The following is a 17947-nucleotide window of genomic DNA, read 5'->3' on the forward strand; positions in this document are numbered from 1 at the left end:
TTTCAGTGGGTTACCAAAACCAAACTTTGGCCATTTAACGGATCCATTTGACACACCAGCATTTAACAAACTTTATAGAGGTTCGTGAACCAAAGGTTTAAAACTGTTTGAAATAACTTACTCACATTCTCTAAAACTTGAGGCTGCCAATTTTCTTTGAAAATGAGAACACAGTAGAAAGGCCAGCTGGGTTGGAAAGGTAGTGGCTGACCGAGAGACCCAGTTAGTGACAGCAACCAGACCGCAGCAGATTGGTTTGGTGCCTGCTGCTCTGAGTCCGTTCCATGCTTCCGCCCTTGTTTTCCTCTTGCTCCTTTTTCGTTCTCAGTTTTCTGTTTCTTTCCTGTTTTGTGTTTTCTGTATTCTGGTGTTTTGTTTATTGCCTTTAAAAAAGAAACAGGAAGGAAAAAATTGGGAAGAATTTACTTTTCTCTTTATTACAAAATGTTTTTATTAAATAAAAAATTGAAAGTCTAAAAAGAAAATATCATCCTTATATTTTAGATTTAGAGAAGTGATTTTGGCAGATTTCTTTTTGTATTTCTGTAATTTTTTTTTTATAATAAATGTTTTCTATTAGTTTTTAGTATCAGTGTTACTGCACCATTCCTAGTCACCAGAATGCCAATATCCCTCTATCCTGCCCCTAAGTCCCTTCTGTTCACTACCACCCCTTCGGTACACTCAGTTCTGTTGGCAGAATCTCAGAATTTATTTTCATTAGTCATTGTCTGTTCCCATGTTTTGTTTTTTTAATCTTCCAAATATGAATGAGTTCATCTTGTATTTGTCCTTCTCCTGAATCACTTTTCTTAACATGACACTCGCTAGTTCTAATCTAGTTGTAGTGGAGCTTAAGATTTCATCTTTTCTTATAGCTGAGTAGTAGTAGTGCATTGTGTTTATACCATAGCTGCTTTATCCACTCACCTCTTGATAGGCACTTGTGGTGTTTCCAGATCTTAGGTATTATAAACAGTACTAGGCCTCCCTTCCTCCCTTCCTCCTCAAATCTAAGACCTTGTTCAGGTATAGTTTCTTGTTAAATTTATAAAGTATATTATGATTTTTATTTTTATTTAATTTTGTATTTATAATTACTGCTCAATGAGCCGTTACAAGAATATGCTATAATAGACAACTTGTCCACAAGTGAATATTGTAGAAACATTGTTTTGGAGGATGGGGAACTTTTCAAGCAGTGATCAGGGCATCTGGGCTCTTCCCCACAATTCTTGGCCAACTGCACTGGCAGTTATTTGTGGTGCTGTTCAGGCCTTGCAGGGCCAGCACACCCCAGCAATGCTCAGGGGATTGAATCAGGATAAGGCCTGAGCCTTACCCTGTACTCTCTGTGGCCTGTGAAGAAATATTCTTAATTCAAGATTTCTCTTTCTTTGCTCTTTTCATCATGAGTTTTTTTTTCTTTTCTAATTGCATAGGTTTCCACACTACTTCCTCCATTGCTACTCTTTTTCTCTCTTCCTCTGTTGCTGGCTCTATTCTATGCAAGCAGACTCTTCCCAGAGAAAACTTATTTTCACTTGTATTCTTTGTAACTTTTGCTTTCCTATTCATAGCTTTATTAAACAGTAGCACTGGGAATGATCTTAGAGATAGCTATTTCAGCCTAACCACTCACCATTCTATAAGAATAAAATTTCAACAAGATTTAAATGCGGGTGGTTTTCGCAAAGTTGTATTAATGCATGATAGTGGTAGGGTTGGATTTGGACTGCGATCTCCTTGATTCCTACTCATAAATTCTTTCCTTGGAAGAGGGCTTAATCTTCAGCAGCATTTCATATTCTCATAGTTCTTTCATCTAGGATTTTTCTACCTACAAAGCCAAATTGAGAAAAAAATTGTAAATACTGCATTATTCGAATTGGAAAATTGGCAACTTGAAATAATAATTGCATTATATTTAACCTCCTGATTGTTGAAGGATAAAATAAGTTGAATTGCAGTTTTTGTGTGTATGTAACAGTAAAAGTTAAGTAAAAGTTATGGAGAAACACTTATATTTACTCTTGTGAAAATTTTTTGTTTAGTTGTTCCAATCAGAAAAATTCACGCTCTGACGATCACATGGGCCCTTCCCCCTCAACAGCAGCATTACAGGTAAGAAACTATTCAAGGGCAAATTGACTCCATCAGATATTGAAAGGCATTATTTTTTCCCCTTAAACACCAGGGGAGATTGCAAATGCAGTCCCCTAGTAAGAACAAATTAATGCGGTTGAGTTTGCCATGTTTGGGAAGCCCCAGGGTTCAGCACATCTGGAGTGCAGTGGATAAATAAGCCTTGTCCTGGGAAAGTCAGCGTCATGATCATGGTATATTTCCCATGAAGGCATATTTTAAAGATTATTAAATAGCTTAAGTTTGGGGGAGGTTCAGGATTGATAAAAACGTGAAGTGGGTGGTAAACTGGGACTGACTGCTGCTGGATCTTCAAATCTTGTTTTATGTCTTGATGTCTTCTTGTGTATGAAAATTTGATACACAAGTTTCCTCCTTTCCCTTTTTCCCTTTTTTCCTCTCCTTTTCCCTCTCTCTTCTCTTCCCCTTTTCCATTCCCTTTCTCTTTTATTTCCCCATATCTATCCCTCTTTCCCTCCCTTTTTTGCTAAGGATCAAACCAAGGACTTCATACATGCTAGGCTTATCAGTCACCTTTATCGCTGACCCTAATAGCAAGTTTTTTGTTTGTCTTTCTTTTTCAGTTTTTTACTTTTTGGTTTCAAAGCCATACCTGGTGGTAGTCAGGGAACCATGCAGTGTTGGGGATTTGACTCAGGCTTCCTGTATGCAAAACATGCACATAAGTCCTTGCAACTGTTTAGTTTTCTTTCCTTTTTACTTTTTTATGTGTTTTGGACCACTCCTGGCAGGGCTCAGGGGACCATATTAGTGTCAGAGATCAAACACCAGTCAGCTGCTTTTTGTTTGTTTGTCTTTTTGCTTTTTGGGTCATACCCAGTGATACTCAGGGGGACCATGTGGGTTGCCAGGGATTGAACCTGGGTCGATGAAACTGATGTAATATAAAAAGGTTTTACAGAAATAGAGGGGTTTATATCTACATTAAGTCTAAGATGAAAAACTGTATTTTATTTTTGGTAAGGCAAAAAAATTTATCATCAAAAGAAATGTGTGTTGTCTAGAGAAAAAGTAGTAGTAGTCTTAATTATGGTCTTAAATTTCAGGATTACTATAATTCAGTGATTTAAAAAAATTGTTTTCTCGCATATGCTGCCTGAGCCCATGTGCTGCTTGTGCCCATGTGGCCGAGCACATGTGTCGCCCATGCACATGTGTCGCCCGCATCTCCCCTCTTGAGATGTGTACTTTCATGCTTTCGTACTTTTGTGTCTAAAGCTCGGTTATATGTAGGGGCTTCCTCCACCCTTGGAGAAGCCCACGTACTCTCTTGAGTGCGTTATTCTTACTATTCTCTCTCCCACTTATTCCTTCCTTCTTCCCTCAGAAACCTAAATAAAATCTGTTTACTTCAAAAAAATTAATGTTTTCTATATTTGTTATACAATTTAATTATTTTCATGTTTATTCAACTCTAATATTGTTTATATTTATATTTTAAAATATTGTATTTTTAAAAGATTTTTGGTGTATATATAATTTTTGATCTGGATGTCTTTTGAAAGGGTGAAGCCGCTTCATTATATCTCCTGGCTGGTTGGACACGAAGGCAAAGGCAGCATTCTTTCTTACCTTAGGAAAAAGCAAGTATTTAGTCAATCAATATTCTCATTGTCTCAGTCTCAAAAAGATAATAGAAAATATGTCTTATTATAGAATGCATATTTATCTTTTAATGCATATTTACCTGTTACCTGTAAAATATGTCTTTTTAAAAAATTTCTTCACAGGAAACTTGGCATCTAATGCTTTATAGACACTTTGATTAACTCAGCTTTATTTATTTATTAAATTTATTATTATTTTTTTTTTTTGCTTTTCGGGTTACACCCAGTGATGCGTAGGAATTACTCCTGGCTCTGCATTACAGGAATTACTCCTGATGGTGCTCAGGGGACCATATGGGATACCGGGGATTGAACTCAGGTCGACTGCATGCAAGGCAAACGCCCTACCTGCTGTACTATTGCTCTGGCCCCAACTCAGATTTATGCCACTTTTTTAGCCTATGTTGGAAATATTGATACATAACACTACACTGTACCACTGTCTTCCCGTTGTTCATCTATTTGCTTGAGTGGGCACCAATAATGTCTCCATTGTGAGACTTGTTACTGTTTTTGGCATATTGAATATGCCACAGGAAGCCAGGCTATTGATATATAACATTTTAAAATACAAAAATCATTGTTAAAAGTTATAAATGAATGTATAGGTTCCAGAATTATATAAAGGATTCACAAAATTAGAATAGGGATTATAATTGGAAATCAATTATTTAAATTCATTGCCTCTCTACACCTTTCCAACCTTTCCAAAAGGTGGACTTAATCACAAAAGTTTCACTGGCCGGATAAGACCTAAATATGGGGGCTGGAATGATAGTACAGTGGGTAGGGTGTTTGCCTTCCATGCGGCTGACCCAAGTTTGATCCCTGGCATCCCAAATTGTCCCCTGAGCACCGCCTGGAGTAATTTCCTGAGTGCAGAGCCATTAGTAACCCCTGAGCATTGCTGGTGTACCCTCCCTATGCCCCCCTCAAAGGCATAAATATGTAAGACTGAGAATAGTAATGTATGGATTGGAGCGATAGCACAGCGGTTGGTCGTTTGCCTTTCACACTGCTGACCCGTGTTCGATTCCTCCGCCCCTCTCGGAGAGCCCAGCAAGCTACCAAGAGTATCAAGAGTATCCGTATTGGATATGGCGGAGCCTGGCAAGGTACCTGTGCGTATTGGATATGCCAAAAACAGTAACAATAAGTCTCTCAATGAGAGATGTTACTGGTGCCCGCTCGAACAAATCAATGAGCAACGGGATGACAGTGACAATGACAGTGACAGTGAGAATAGTAATGTAACCATGTTAGCAGTATGCTTTCTAATGCATTTAAGCACTCACTGAAGTTGTCTCACCAAATAACAGAAATGTAACTTTAGAAAGTGGACCATTGTATTACGGTAATTCAATTTTCTACATTCTGATTCAGTAATTGAAAGGTAGATGATAAACTGATGTAACTTGTTTAAAAACTTGATATGTACCTAGAGCATTCAAAGAAATCTGAGAGATCAGAGTAGTTATAAAAGAAAAAACTAACGATATCAGGTACATATATAAGGTCTACACAAATGTAATATGCTTTACTATTATGCAATCTTTCTTCCTTTTTTTATTTTATTAGAATTTAAAATTTTTATTTTATTCTGGGTCCCTTCCTCCTTGTTCTAGGTTTTCTGAACTATTCTTAAAAAAACAAACAAAAAACCCAAAAACCCAAAACTTAATTGGCTAGAAATATATACTTGTTAAAGTGCCCCACAAAAGATGCTATTCTTTCATTTCCTCATCTTCCACTTCAACTCCTGTGATATAAAAGGTCTTTGTTATCCCTTTTGAAACGTCACATAGGTGTCCAGAGAGTGTTGAATCTACATATTCTTCTATATTTGCATGTTGCATCCTGACTTAGCTCTCTGCAGATGCCATGTAGTCCCTGTACTCCATCCTCCACTCAGCTTTTACCAGTGCTTGCTTTCTTTTAACCCTGGAGGAAAGACTTGGGAGTGAGAGACAAGATCTTTGGGCTCCAGGCAAATGCTGTTTCCAGTGCCTTTAGGCTTTCAGGATTAGTCCATTGAGGAGCCCAGTGTCCTGCTTCTCTCCTCGATGCACCTGCTGAGTAGTTGGGAAGCTCAGGGTGTGCAGGTGGCATTGCAGGTGGGGACATATTGGAAGAGTTTTAAGGCTTCTCTGGGCAGACAAGTCCAAAAAGGGATTGGTGAAATGCTTTTTAGAAATCAATTTTAATACTTTGTGGTTTTTTAAGTCAACAAAAATTATGCTTTATAAGACTTTTTATGTCAGTAATGTTTTCATGAAACACATGAATACAGTTATTATTTCCTTCTGGATACTCTGTAGGAAGTTGTATCAAACGTATGTTTTAGAGTTTTTATATAGGCCAAGGATATAGCTCAGTGATTGAGAACTTACTTTGCATGTGTGAAGTCAAATTGATGTTTTAATAAATAAATAGAATTGCTCTTGGAGCATGCTTGTGCATTATAAGCTGAGTTTCCCAAAATAAAAATCCTACTCAAATTTTATGTAAAAAGTCTATCTAAATTTTATATAATAAGCTTATCAACCCTAGGATATTAATGGGATCATTTCCCCCCCTAACTGTAGGTGCTGGGCTCTTGCATTATTTGGTGGAAATGGTGAGACAGGATTTGAGCAGAATTCTACCTACTCAGTATTCAGCATTTCTATTACATTGACTGATGAGGGTTATGAACACTTCTATGAGGTAAATGATTAAATTGAAGGGTATTTTTCATAGGTGGAGATTACATTATACAAAAGTATAATCAAATGTTTTCTTTATAGGTTGCTCATACTGTCTTCCAGTATTTAAAAATGCTGCAGAAGCTTGGCCCAGAAAAAAGGTAATATATACTTATTATATTAGGCCGGGAGTCACTTTGTGTTTCATTCTTTGGACTCTGTGTCGTAGTCCTGCTTGGAGAGCGTCCCAGGCATTTCCTGCCTAGTTCCCTTTGCGTGCTTCCTGTGCACACATGCTAAGGATTTATGCTCCTGTGCAGTCCATTTATCTTTATGTTGCTCTTTTCTGGCTATTGGTTCTAAGGAAATTTTAACCCATTTATCTAAATATCATTTTCTTCTTTTGATAGAATTTTTGAAGAGATTCAGAAAATTGAGGATAATGAATTTCATTACCAAGAACAGGTATTGAAAGTCAAATTTTTTTTTTCCTTCTGGTTTTTGGGCCAAATCCTATGATGCTCAGGAGTTACTCCTGGACTTGGGGGATCTTCTGGGGCGGTGGGGATTGAACCCTCTGGCCACATGCAAGACAAATACTCTACCCGCTGTTACTATTGCTCTGGCCCCAGATTGTGTTTGAGTATTTTCTGTCACTGTGCTGAAACTGGTGTGGATATAGTTCCTCTTGGAAGTGTCACTGAGTGTTTGTTCTGCTCCTCTCTGTCATGTAGCCACAGTGTACTTGAGACTATTAGAAAACTTAACTTTGGAGGGTTTTGTTTTTTGTTTTTTGAATTTATTTTGAGTTAGAGAGGATCAGGCAGGCCTAACAGATCCTGTTGGGTACTCTTTACCTATGCAGTTATTTTTCTGTTCTCTAACATTGGAGAACTTGTTATGGTACTTGATATTTTGAATATTATTTAGATATTCTATAAGGTAATCTATTAAATCACCCTTATAGTGTTAGAAAAATAATGTGCTTTGGGACTTCAGGGAAAGGAGAGAATTTATCATGTTTTGAATAGGATTTGGCAAGAATTCACATGTAGGTACGTTGTTTTTTTTGTTTTGGTTTTGGGGACACACCCATCAATGCTCAGGAGTTATTCCTGATTTGAGCTCTGGAATCACTCCTGGCAGGGCTCTGGGGACCAGATGTGGTGCCAGGGATCAAACCCACATTAGTAGTGTGCAAGGTAAATGTCCTGCCTGCAGTACTATCTCTCCAGCCCCTGAATTTTGCCTCTTCACAGACAGATCCAGTGGAGTATGTGGAGAACATGTGTGAAAACATGCAGCTGTACCCACTGCAGGACTTTCTCACTGGAGATCAGCTGCTGTTTGAATACAAGCCAGAAGTAAGATGGTTTCTGTCTTTAAAGCTGTTAGAGGAAGAGGAGGGGTAGAAAGTGCAGAGATGTGATTAAGAACTGTGGGAACAAAAAAAAAACCTGTTATTGTCAGTCAGTCTTTTTTTTTTCAAGTGTTGAAATATTTACTAAGTTAAAGGATTATGGAGTAATTTGTTTCAGATACTGAGCATACTTAGTAGTTTGGTTTGCCTTTGAATTTCATTGCACGCTGGACAATTAAATTTAATCATTTGGAATGTTTAAGAAAAATCAAGATTCCCTGAATTGGATGCATCTGACTTAGAGATATTACATCCATGTCAGGGTCTTTCCTCCATAGGAGAGAAGTCATCTTGCTGCCTCTAGGGTAGCATTTCTCAGATAAAAGAATTTATCTTTTGAAGATATTTGCCAGTGTCTGGAAGTGGTTTGGTTACAATATGCTCCAGGCCTCTGGTTCTGGGCAGAAGGCAGATCCGCTGCTAAGCATCCCGCAGTGCAGAGGATGCAGCCCACAACACAGGAGATCCGCCCTATGTGTTACACTACCAGGAGTGGGAACCTTTGCTATAGGGTATTTCAGAAGACTGATCTTAAAGAAGATAAGGACAGAAAAAGAACAAAACAGCAATCACACATTCTTGCCACCACACTAGAATGATTGTGTTTGGGTGTACAAATGTTTACTGAAGAAGTTAATGTTTAAACAACAGTGAGATAATGATTGATAAATAACAAGATTGTAGGCTTTGCAATCACACATGAATTTGTTTAGAACCTCATTTGGTTCTGGATTTTTGGGGATGGAGGTAACCAGACCTCATGGTGCGCAGGGTTTATTCCTGACTCTGCGCTTGGAGACCACTCCTGGTGGGCCTCTGAGGACTCTGTGGGGTACTGGGGATTGAATCCAGGTTGGCTGCACGAAGGCAAGCATGCTACCTGCTATACTATCTCTCCAACTCCACAAATTTTTATAATTTTGTCTTGTTTTGCTTTGGGGCCATACCTGGTAATGTTCAGGACTTCCTCCTGGCTCTGTGCTCCAGGGTCATTCCTAGCAGTGCTTGGGAAACCATATGGGGCACCAGGGTTGGCTGGCCACGTGCAAGGCAAGCACGTGGCCAGCCAACCCTGTCTCTTTGATTCCAAGATTTCATCATATTTAACCTGAGCAAAGAAGTTTTTTCGGCCCTGGAGAAGGAGTGGGTGTGGTAGAGATGACCCCGCCACATTCCATACATTTTAGGATTGGTTTTAGTTGTTTTCCGCCCCCTCGCTCCCCCTTGAGAGGGTACACTCAGTGGTGCTCAGGGCTTACTCATGGCTCTGTGCTTAGAAATCACTAGTGGTGGTGTTTAGGGGACTATATGCAGTGCCAGGGGTTGAACCCTGGTTGACTGTGAGCAAGGCATGCAGGCACCCTACCTGCTGTAACATCTCTCCACCTTAGGGTTATTTTTAGGATCGAATGCAATAACTAGTTAAAGACCTTGCACATAGAAAAAGCTTAGTTAATAAATGATAGCTGTTTCCACTGAGGGTAACATTGTATGAAGGATTTAAATTGAGCATTATTAATACCAATGAAAAAATATCTAAGATAACTTTTAGACTAAGGAAGCTGTATAGATTAAAGTGTTGATGGACTAGAGATGATTTTATAAGCACCAGGATGCTCTTGGGGAATGGGGGACATCTAGACCAATGTGGACCAGCCTTTTTAACAGAGATGCATCTTGTAAAAGTTGTATGTGTTTCTCCCCCCCTTCCCTCTTAGGTTATTGCTGAAGCCCTTAATCAGCTAGTTCCTCACAAAGCAAATCTTGTTTTACTCTCTGGTGCTAATGAGGGAAAATGTGACCTCAAGGAGAAATGGTTTGGGACTCAGTACAGTATGGAAGGTAAACAGTTTCAGCAATTGTCCTACATTCAGTTATATCTGAATCACTTAGAGAATACTTTGATGATCCCTTTTGGGGGGCAGTGTATGTACTTTTGAAGCTTACGTTGAAACAAAATTATTATTACTTTGCAGGAGATTATTTTCTGCTGTGTTCATACTATATTAACTAATGAAAAATTACTGTGCTCTTGGTAGTTTGGGTAGAGTTTTGACCATATTTTAGAAAAATATTCTTAATCACTGGTGTGCTTATGTATAAGCACTAGAGATTTTATTAAAGCACAAGTGTGAAAAATAAACAAACAACATAAATGTGATTCTGTAGTTTTGGGATAGGCCCAGAGATTCTGCATCTCCAGTAATCTCCCAAGCTGTTCAGTGCTGCCAAGACCACACTTGGCAAGTGTGTGGAGTGATTGGATAGCCCACTCAGTCTTCCTAAGAAAGGAGGATGAATTTGCGAAGCTAGTCGTTGATTAGTGTTTTAGTATGAGAGTGATGAATACTACATTATTGGACTAGTTTGCTTTTCATCTCTACAGATGTGGACACCTCTTGGACTGAACTGTGGAAGAGTGATTTTGAATTAAATCCAGATCTTCATCTTCCAGCTGAAAACAAGTACATAGGTCAGTGAAGTAGCAATCATTGTACATAATTTAGCCATTGGTGAATGGAGAAATAGAACTTAAATACAGATCTTAGGACTCTGTGACGCTTTTGCACATTCTTTTTTTCGGGGGCTGGGGGAGGAGGGAGGCGGGGCATATTGGTGATGCTCAGATTGGCTCTGCAGTTATGAATTACTTCTGGCAGTACTTGGGGGACTGTTTGGGATGCCAGAGATTGAACTCAGGTGGGCCATGTGCAGACACTCTACCTGCTGTCCTATCTTTCTAGCCTCAAAGGTATCTTTTTAAAGAGTGTACAGTGGGTAAGGCACTTGCCTTGCACATGGCCAATCTTTACGTGATCTCTAGTCCCCCAAGTTCCACCAGGAATGATTCTGAGCAAAGAGCCTGTAGTTAGCCTGGAGGCACCATCAGGTGTGGTCCTGTTCAAAAAGCATCACAAACACTAAAAAAAGAGTTCATTTAGTTTAAGGCTGAGGTAACTTATTTTTGGGCCATCCCCAGGGGCTACTCCTGATTCAGTGCTTGCAGGGTGGAGGGGTGGCATGTCATTCCTACCAGTGCTCCGGGGACGAGGGTATGACATGGAACCAGCCTGTCGAACCTTCTCTAGCCCCCAATCCAAGGTCCTACCTGCCTCCCAATATTCTACTAACTCATTGTAATCTAGCATTTGAAGCAGATTTAATTTCTGACAAAGTTAGACTTCTGAAACCAAGAACAGATTGCTGGGAATCCTATTGCCATGCCTGATTGAATACTCTTTTCTCTTGTAGCTACGGACTTCATGTTGAAGGCCTTTGATTGCCCTGAGACAGAATATCCTGTTAAAATTGTAAATACCCCTCAAGGTTGCCTGTGGTATAAGAAAGACAACAAATTTAAAATCCCCAAAGGTAAAATGTTTCTTCTCTCAGAGGAACAAAACAAGCATAATGCGTCTTTCCCTACCGTGTCGCAACCTTTCCCCTTTCAGCCCTACTTCCTTTGCTGTCCATTCGAAGACCTTCTGGTGCTTTTCTAGCAGATCTAGTTGCGCCCATGCCATTGCAGATGTCTTTGGAAATACTGCAGACTCAAGAAAAGAAATGAGTATTCAAGCCTAACATGAAATTATTTTCAGATCATTTTCGTTCAGCTAAGTGAAAGCAGAGCCAGGGTTTTAGCCGTCTGAGGAAAAAAATGGTACTTGGAACATTATTTTTCAAAAGAGAGATTCAGAGTGTGCTGAAGGAAATTATTCTTAGGGACAACATTATAGCCCAGCATTACAAATGAGAAATATTTCACATCTTACTTCTTTCAGAAATATTTCACTTCTGTCTGTCTCCCTTGACAGTTTTGCTTTTCAGCACAAAGGAAGAGAGTTACATAAAAACTCAAAGATTTTTGCCTTCACTTTGGTAGTTCAGAATGTATTGCTTTTTAATATTTTTCTTTATGTGCAAAGCACAGTAGCTTTTTGAAGCAATTTGGAATCAAAGGCCGAATGATCTTGGTTGCCATTGAACCCACATTTCTAAGACAGCTCGTACTGTAGCTCTCTGAAGGATTCTTGAGGTTGTTGGGAAGGTATTTCCTCAATTTTTCTTGAATAGTAAGAACTTCTAAACATGTTCTTAACATTTATTGAGCAATGGCAAGCATTACAGTAAAGAATCTTGAGGATAAAAACATAATGAGGATTCAAAGAAGATGAGTAGTTTATTTCAGAGTTTTTAAACCATAATAGTGAAAATCAAATGTGTATAAGATACTTGAGGTGCTGGACTGTATTTTCTCATCAAGGGTCATTTTTTATTTATTTTAGCATATATACGTTTCCATCTGATCTCACCTTTGATACAGAAGTCTGCAGCAAAGTAAGCACTTATTTTTTTTCTAGAAATATTTCTTTAAGTTACTGAAAAACTTTTGTGCATTTTATTTTGAATCATTTTATCATTTTCTCTATGTACTTGACCCATGTTGCTAGTTTATGTATTTTTTAAATGTATTTTATGTATTTTTCTGTGCCCCAAACATTATATAGACAGTAAACATTAAAATGATAAAATTGTGGCTTCCCTCTCTCCAATCCCCATATATTTGAATCATAGTGGTAGTGTAGACACTCTGTAGAATTACTGGATTGAGTAAAGTTCCTCAGAGATGAGTTTGGCTTAGCCTTTGGTCTCTAATGAGAAATAATGGATTTGTTGATCCCATATCTAGAGACTGCCACGGAATCTCATTATACTCGCTTCTTTGCAATTTCGTTGCATTGTGATCCGGGTATCAGAGAGCCTGAAATGTGTCAAAACCATGGGAAGTGTTCAGAAAATGTTATATATATATATATTTTTTCTTTTTGGGTCACACCCAGCGATGCTCAGGGGTCACTCCTGGCTCTGCACTCAAGAATTACCCCTGGTCGTGCTCAGGGGACCATATGGGATGCTGGGAATCGAACCCGGGTCAGCCGCATGCAAGGGAAATGCCCTATCCGCTGTGCTATCTATCACTCCAATACCCAGGAAATGTTATACTTCTTTCATTGCCACTTAAATGTAAAATTACAACCTTAAAATATCAAGCAGCACCAACATTCATTAATATTCCGTTTACAAAGCACTTTACTGCCCCATTCCTCAGCATTAATGGTCCAGGCAGCAGCCTAGTCTTGCAGGGACAACCAGAGCCTTTAGACCTGGTGCCTTTTGCTCTTTCCTCATGCAGCACACATGTTCTCATCTCTGTGTGCCTGGCATGGAAAGCACTGGCAAGCACAGCAGAGGTGAAGTTCTGAGCAGCCCGGGGAAATGGTTCTGGGTGAGCTGCATTTACATCTGGGCTCAATCAGTGGACACTTTCACATCGTAGGGAATCAGTTATCATCCTAAAAGGGAGTATCTCTGTCTAAATGCGATCTATTCATTATGTTATTTGCATTTTGTACTCTCAGCGTGGTCCTCTTTGATATCTTTGTCAACATCCTTACTCATAACCTTGCGGAGCCAGCATATGAAGCAGATGTGGCACAGCTGGAGTATAAGCTTGTAGCTGGAGAACATGGCTTAATTATTCGAGTGAAAGGATTCAATCACAAACTACCTGTAAGTTCAAGTGCTGTTTTTCTTTTAAAGAGCTTTGCCTTTGTATATTATATCGGGGCCAGGAAATCAGGTCAAGTGGTGAGAACACATGCCTGGCTCTGGTTCTGTCCCTGGCACGATAGTGCCTCCACCACCCAGCACTGCCTGGTGTGTCCAGGCAGGCCCCACAGTTTTAAATATAAAATTAATTTTTTTTTAGCTTTACTGCACCAAGCAGATAGACTTTTAAATGGCATGCTATACATAGAAAAGAATATTTATTTCTTAATACAGCAATATACAGCTTAGTACATACGTGTGTGTGTGTGTGTGTGTGTGTGTGTGTGTGTGTGTGTATGTGTGTAAAATTTAAGACTACCTGTAGTTCTGAGATATGGATGCAAGCATTTTTAACATTTAATTTACTGAAAATTAAGTTTAACAGTGAAACCAAAAAGATTAACCGTAGCCAAGTAATAGCATGGAAATGACCAGTATTAGGAAGTTGATGAACATAGATCTTATAACAGGCCAAATGAAAAATATTATGTGAATGTAGTAACAAATGTTCCAAAAGCCATTTGATAAATTTTGAGTTGAGGGACACACACACACACACACACACACACACACACACCCTTACTTTTACTTTTTTTGGGTTCCTCCTGGCTGTGCACTCCTGGCGGTGCTTGGGGGACTATATGGGATGCTGGAGGTCGAACCCGGGTCGGCCGTGTGCAAAGCAAACGCCCTCCCCATTGTACTATTGCTCTGGCCCACTCATCTTTTTTTTTTTTTTGCTTTTGCTTTTTGGGTCATGCCTGGCAATGCACAGGGGTTACTCCTGGCTTTGCACTCAGGAACTACTCCTGGCGGTGCTCACGGGACCATATGGGATGCTGGGAACCGAACCCTGGCTACGTGCAAGGCAAACGCCCTACCTGCTGTGCTATCACTCTAGCCCCTCATCTTTTTCTTAAAGAATTTATAGCACATATATTATTGACAAGACACTAAGCTTTAAAATAGGAATAATCCATGGATACCCACTGATACTGGCTATAGTAAAAACTATTTTAGAGGTTCTGGCTAGTATGTTAAAATGAAAAATTCAGTCACTGTCATCCCGTTGCTCATCGATTTGTTCGAGCGGGCACCAGTAACGTCTCTCATTGAGAGACTTATTATTACTGTTTTTGGCATATCCAATACGCACGGGTAGCTTGCCAGGCTCTGCCGTGTTGGCTCCATACTCTCTGTAGCTTGCCGGGCTCTCCGAGAGGGGCGGAGGAATCGAACTCGGGTTGGCTGCATGAAAGGTGAAAGCCCACCTTCTGTGCTATGTACATTAAAATGAAAAATGAAATAAGAACATGGGGAAAAAGTGTTTCTTTACAGCTTGTATGGTTATATTCATAGAAAACCTAAGATACTACTAAAATTTAAAACAAAATGGGGCTGAGCCGTGGCTCCAGTGTAGAGCCTCGCACCGGCATGATTGTCAGCACCACTGGCTCCGCCCCCAGCATGCCAGGCTCTGGGGCCCAGACTGCCACTGGATTGTAGACCCTAATTAAAAGAAACTTGTGTGATGTGGCTGGTTTCTACATCGGTATATCAGAATCCACGGCTTTTCCCTCTCCAGTAGCAATAGCTACTTAGAAATGCTGGTAGAAACAATGGTTAATCATAATGCTGACTCAGTTAAGTACCAAGGAATAAGAAAGGAAATGAAAGGATCCATCTAAAGAACACCATCATCATAGTCAAACATGCGAAGACTTTGGATAATGTTTAAATCATGTTGTCCGGGTGTAAGCGTGAGAGGTGACAATTGTCATTATTATTAAAATTGTATACGTCAATGTTGTCGTCTCAACCTATTCAAGTCACTTTTAGGGGGCTGGGTGATAATACAGGGGTCAAGACACTTGCCTTGCATCCTACCAACTACAGTTTGAATCTCCAACACTGCATGTGGTCTGCTGAGCAGTGCTAGAAGTGATCCCTGAGCACCGCTGGTGTGGACCAAAAAAGCAAAACAAAAAATTGAAGATTGTTTAAAAATGCCCATGGAAAGATAAGAGAGCTATAGTTGGTGGGTACGATGCTTGCCGTGCATGTTCTGATCTGGATTTGATTCCTGGCATCAAAAGCATTACCTTGAGCACTGCCAGGAATAAAGTCCTGAGCATAGCCGGGTGTGGCCCTAAGACCAGAAATTAAAAAAAAGAATTACAAGGGAAAAAAGGAAGGTAAAATTTGACAGCTCCAAATTTGACAGCTGTGGAGCATTAGTGCCACGAGGATTGAATCCTCAGTACTTCTCATCTGTTGCTGTAGTACCTGTTACCGTCATGCTGGCCGGCCCTTGGTAAAAAGCAGAACAGCAACACCCCCTACCCCAAACAGATGTTTCAGAAACACCCTGCTTGATGCTGTCTCCACTCACAGTGCTGCTTCTCTGTTTAGCTCTTGTTCCAGCTCATTATTGACTACTTAGCGGAATTCGGCTCCACCCCCGCCGTCTTCACCATGATTACGGAGCAGCTGAAGAAGACCTACTTCAACATTCTCATCAAGCCCGAGACTCTGGCCAAGTAGGTGCCCCGGGCCCTGCTCATCTGAGACCTGCGAGCCTAGGCTTCCTGGAGGGGGGGCTAGGTGTGGCGAGTGTGAGGTCTAGTTTTCAGACATGTTAGAATTCTGCAAAGTAAATACCAGTTCACTTAGGGTTATAGGAATTTTAAACCCAAGAACAAATCTGTAAAAATTTTATTAGGAGAGGCTGGAGTGACAGCACAGCAGAGGAGACGTTTGCCTTGCTTGTGGCCAATCTGGGTTTGAACTCTGGCATCTCATTATGGTCCCCCAAGCCCTGCTTGGAGTAATTCCTGAGTGCAGAGTCATGGGTCACCTCTCCCGGGGGTCCTGTGAAGCGGTGCTGCTTGAGTCCAGTGGTGCTGGGCGCCCTTAGGCACACCTGGCAGAGCTTCTACAGGCAAGGCGCGTGCGCTACCCCCTTTGGGGCATCTCCCCAGCTCCTCATGAGTCGTTTCTTAAAATGAAACTTTGTATTTTTCTCATCCTCTGTGCAGAGATGTGCGGCTTTTAATTCTGGAGTATGCCCGATGGTCTATGATTGACAAGTACCGTGCCCTGATGGACGGCCTTTCCCTGGAGTCTCTGCTGAGCTTCGTCAGGGAATTCAAGTCCCAGCTCTTTGTTGAGGGCCTGGTGCAAGGAAATGTCACGAGCACAGTGAGTGTCGGGTGCCCTGCGGCCATGGCCTGGTCTGAATGCTGTTGCAGAGTCTGGAACTGTGTGAATTTGACCCTCACAGGAAAGTTCTGGAGTCTGGGCAGCCAGCATCATCACAGACTGCCCACTCTGCTGCTGGTCCTGGAGCAGACCAGGACTTGGAGTGAGATAAGCTTGGTAGATAAATGGAGGTGGTTATACTGAAGATTCTGTGTGGAAACTACAGACAGTTTGAAACGAGAGCTGGAGATGGGGAGGATCATGAACATACACATGTACTCCACGTTTTTATTTATTTATTTTTTAATTTTAGGTCCTGGCTCTGTACTCAGAGATCACTCCTGGTGGGGTCCAGGAGACTCTGGGGTGCCAGGATCAAACCTGAGTTGGCTGCTGCGTGCAAGTACCCACTGTACTATCTCTCTGGCCCTAAACACACACACCTACATTCTTAGTCAGAATTTGTATATTGAGCTAAGGTGCTCAGGCCTTATGTTGTTGTAAATACAGGGTCACTAAAAGAGTAAGGAGGGTTTGTCTTTAAGGTCCAGAGAGACCAGTTCTGAGGCTGACAGAGTTGACATGACGTGTTATTCTACTTCTTAGATGCAGAGCAGACCCAGAGCCTGGGAGCTAAGTAGGATGGGGACTCAGGGGATGGGAGAGGGAGAAAGGGCTGTTGTTTATGGTAGTTTCAATTCTACAAAATGAAAAAGTCCTGGTGCTGCTTTTTCATCCTCATTGATTATACAGAACCCTGGAACTGTACACTTAAACATGGTTAAGATCGTAAATGTTACGTGTTGTTATCACCAGAAAGAAAAGAACAAGCTAAAAACAAAACAACAACAACAAAACTAAAAGGCTGCAGTGAGAACTGGTGGCTAGGCAAGATGAGTGAAAAGACCCAGGAAGTAGAGGATGACAGAGCTCAGGCACCGATTGGATGTGGGCGTGAGGGAGAAGTTAGGGGCACTCTTTGGCCATGTGTGCCACAAATGAGAACAGTGTACGTGACCCTTGAGTCTGCTGTCCCTCCTGCTGCTTTTGTCCCCTACCCCAAACCCTGCTGAGTTTCTGTTATGTCCACAGAATAGTGGGAAGAAGTGTCTGCTTCTCAGAGCCAGTGGGGGTGCCCCTCAGGTTCTCGGGGTGCTGAGGCCTTAGTTACCATGGGTGGAATGGCCCTGGACACTGTGGAGGGGCAGTGTCATAGGTCGGGGTATGATGGAGTCACTTAAGAGTGATGTGCGGTTCTC

The 17947-nt window shown here is 40.8% G+C and overlaps 1 protein-coding gene across 1 annotated transcript in view; it reads left to right on the forward strand.

Moving 5' to 3' along the window:
- NRDC (nardilysin convertase) overlaps positions 1-17947 on the forward strand; it is a 66992-nt gene that overhangs the window by 43083 nt on the left and 5962 nt on the right. Inside the window, exons 9-22 of the mRNA XM_004607139.2 lie at positions 7-80; positions 2055-2124; positions 3672-3749; positions 6359-6479; positions 6560-6618; positions 6868-6922; positions 7717-7821; positions 9596-9719; positions 10264-10350; positions 11130-11249; positions 12164-12215; positions 13298-13448; positions 15900-16027; positions 16526-16688. Of these exons, the coding sequence (XP_004607196.2) occupies positions 7-80; positions 2055-2124; positions 3672-3749; positions 6359-6479; positions 6560-6618; positions 6868-6922; positions 7717-7821; positions 9596-9719; positions 10264-10350; positions 11130-11249; positions 12164-12215; positions 13298-13448; positions 15900-16027; positions 16526-16688 (1387 nt within the window). The remainder of the gene's footprint in view (positions 1-6; positions 81-2054; positions 2125-3671; positions 3750-6358; positions 6480-6559; positions 6619-6867; positions 6923-7716; positions 7822-9595; positions 9720-10263; positions 10351-11129; positions 11250-12163; positions 12216-13297; positions 13449-15899; positions 16028-16525; positions 16689-17947) is intronic.

Source organism: Sorex araneus, chromosome 5 (genome assembly GCF_027595985.1).
Source record: "Sorex araneus isolate mSorAra2 chromosome 5, mSorAra2.pri, whole genome shotgun sequence".
In the NCBI taxonomy this organism is placed as follows: Eukaryota; Metazoa; Chordata; class Mammalia; order Eulipotyphla; family Soricidae; genus Sorex; species Sorex araneus.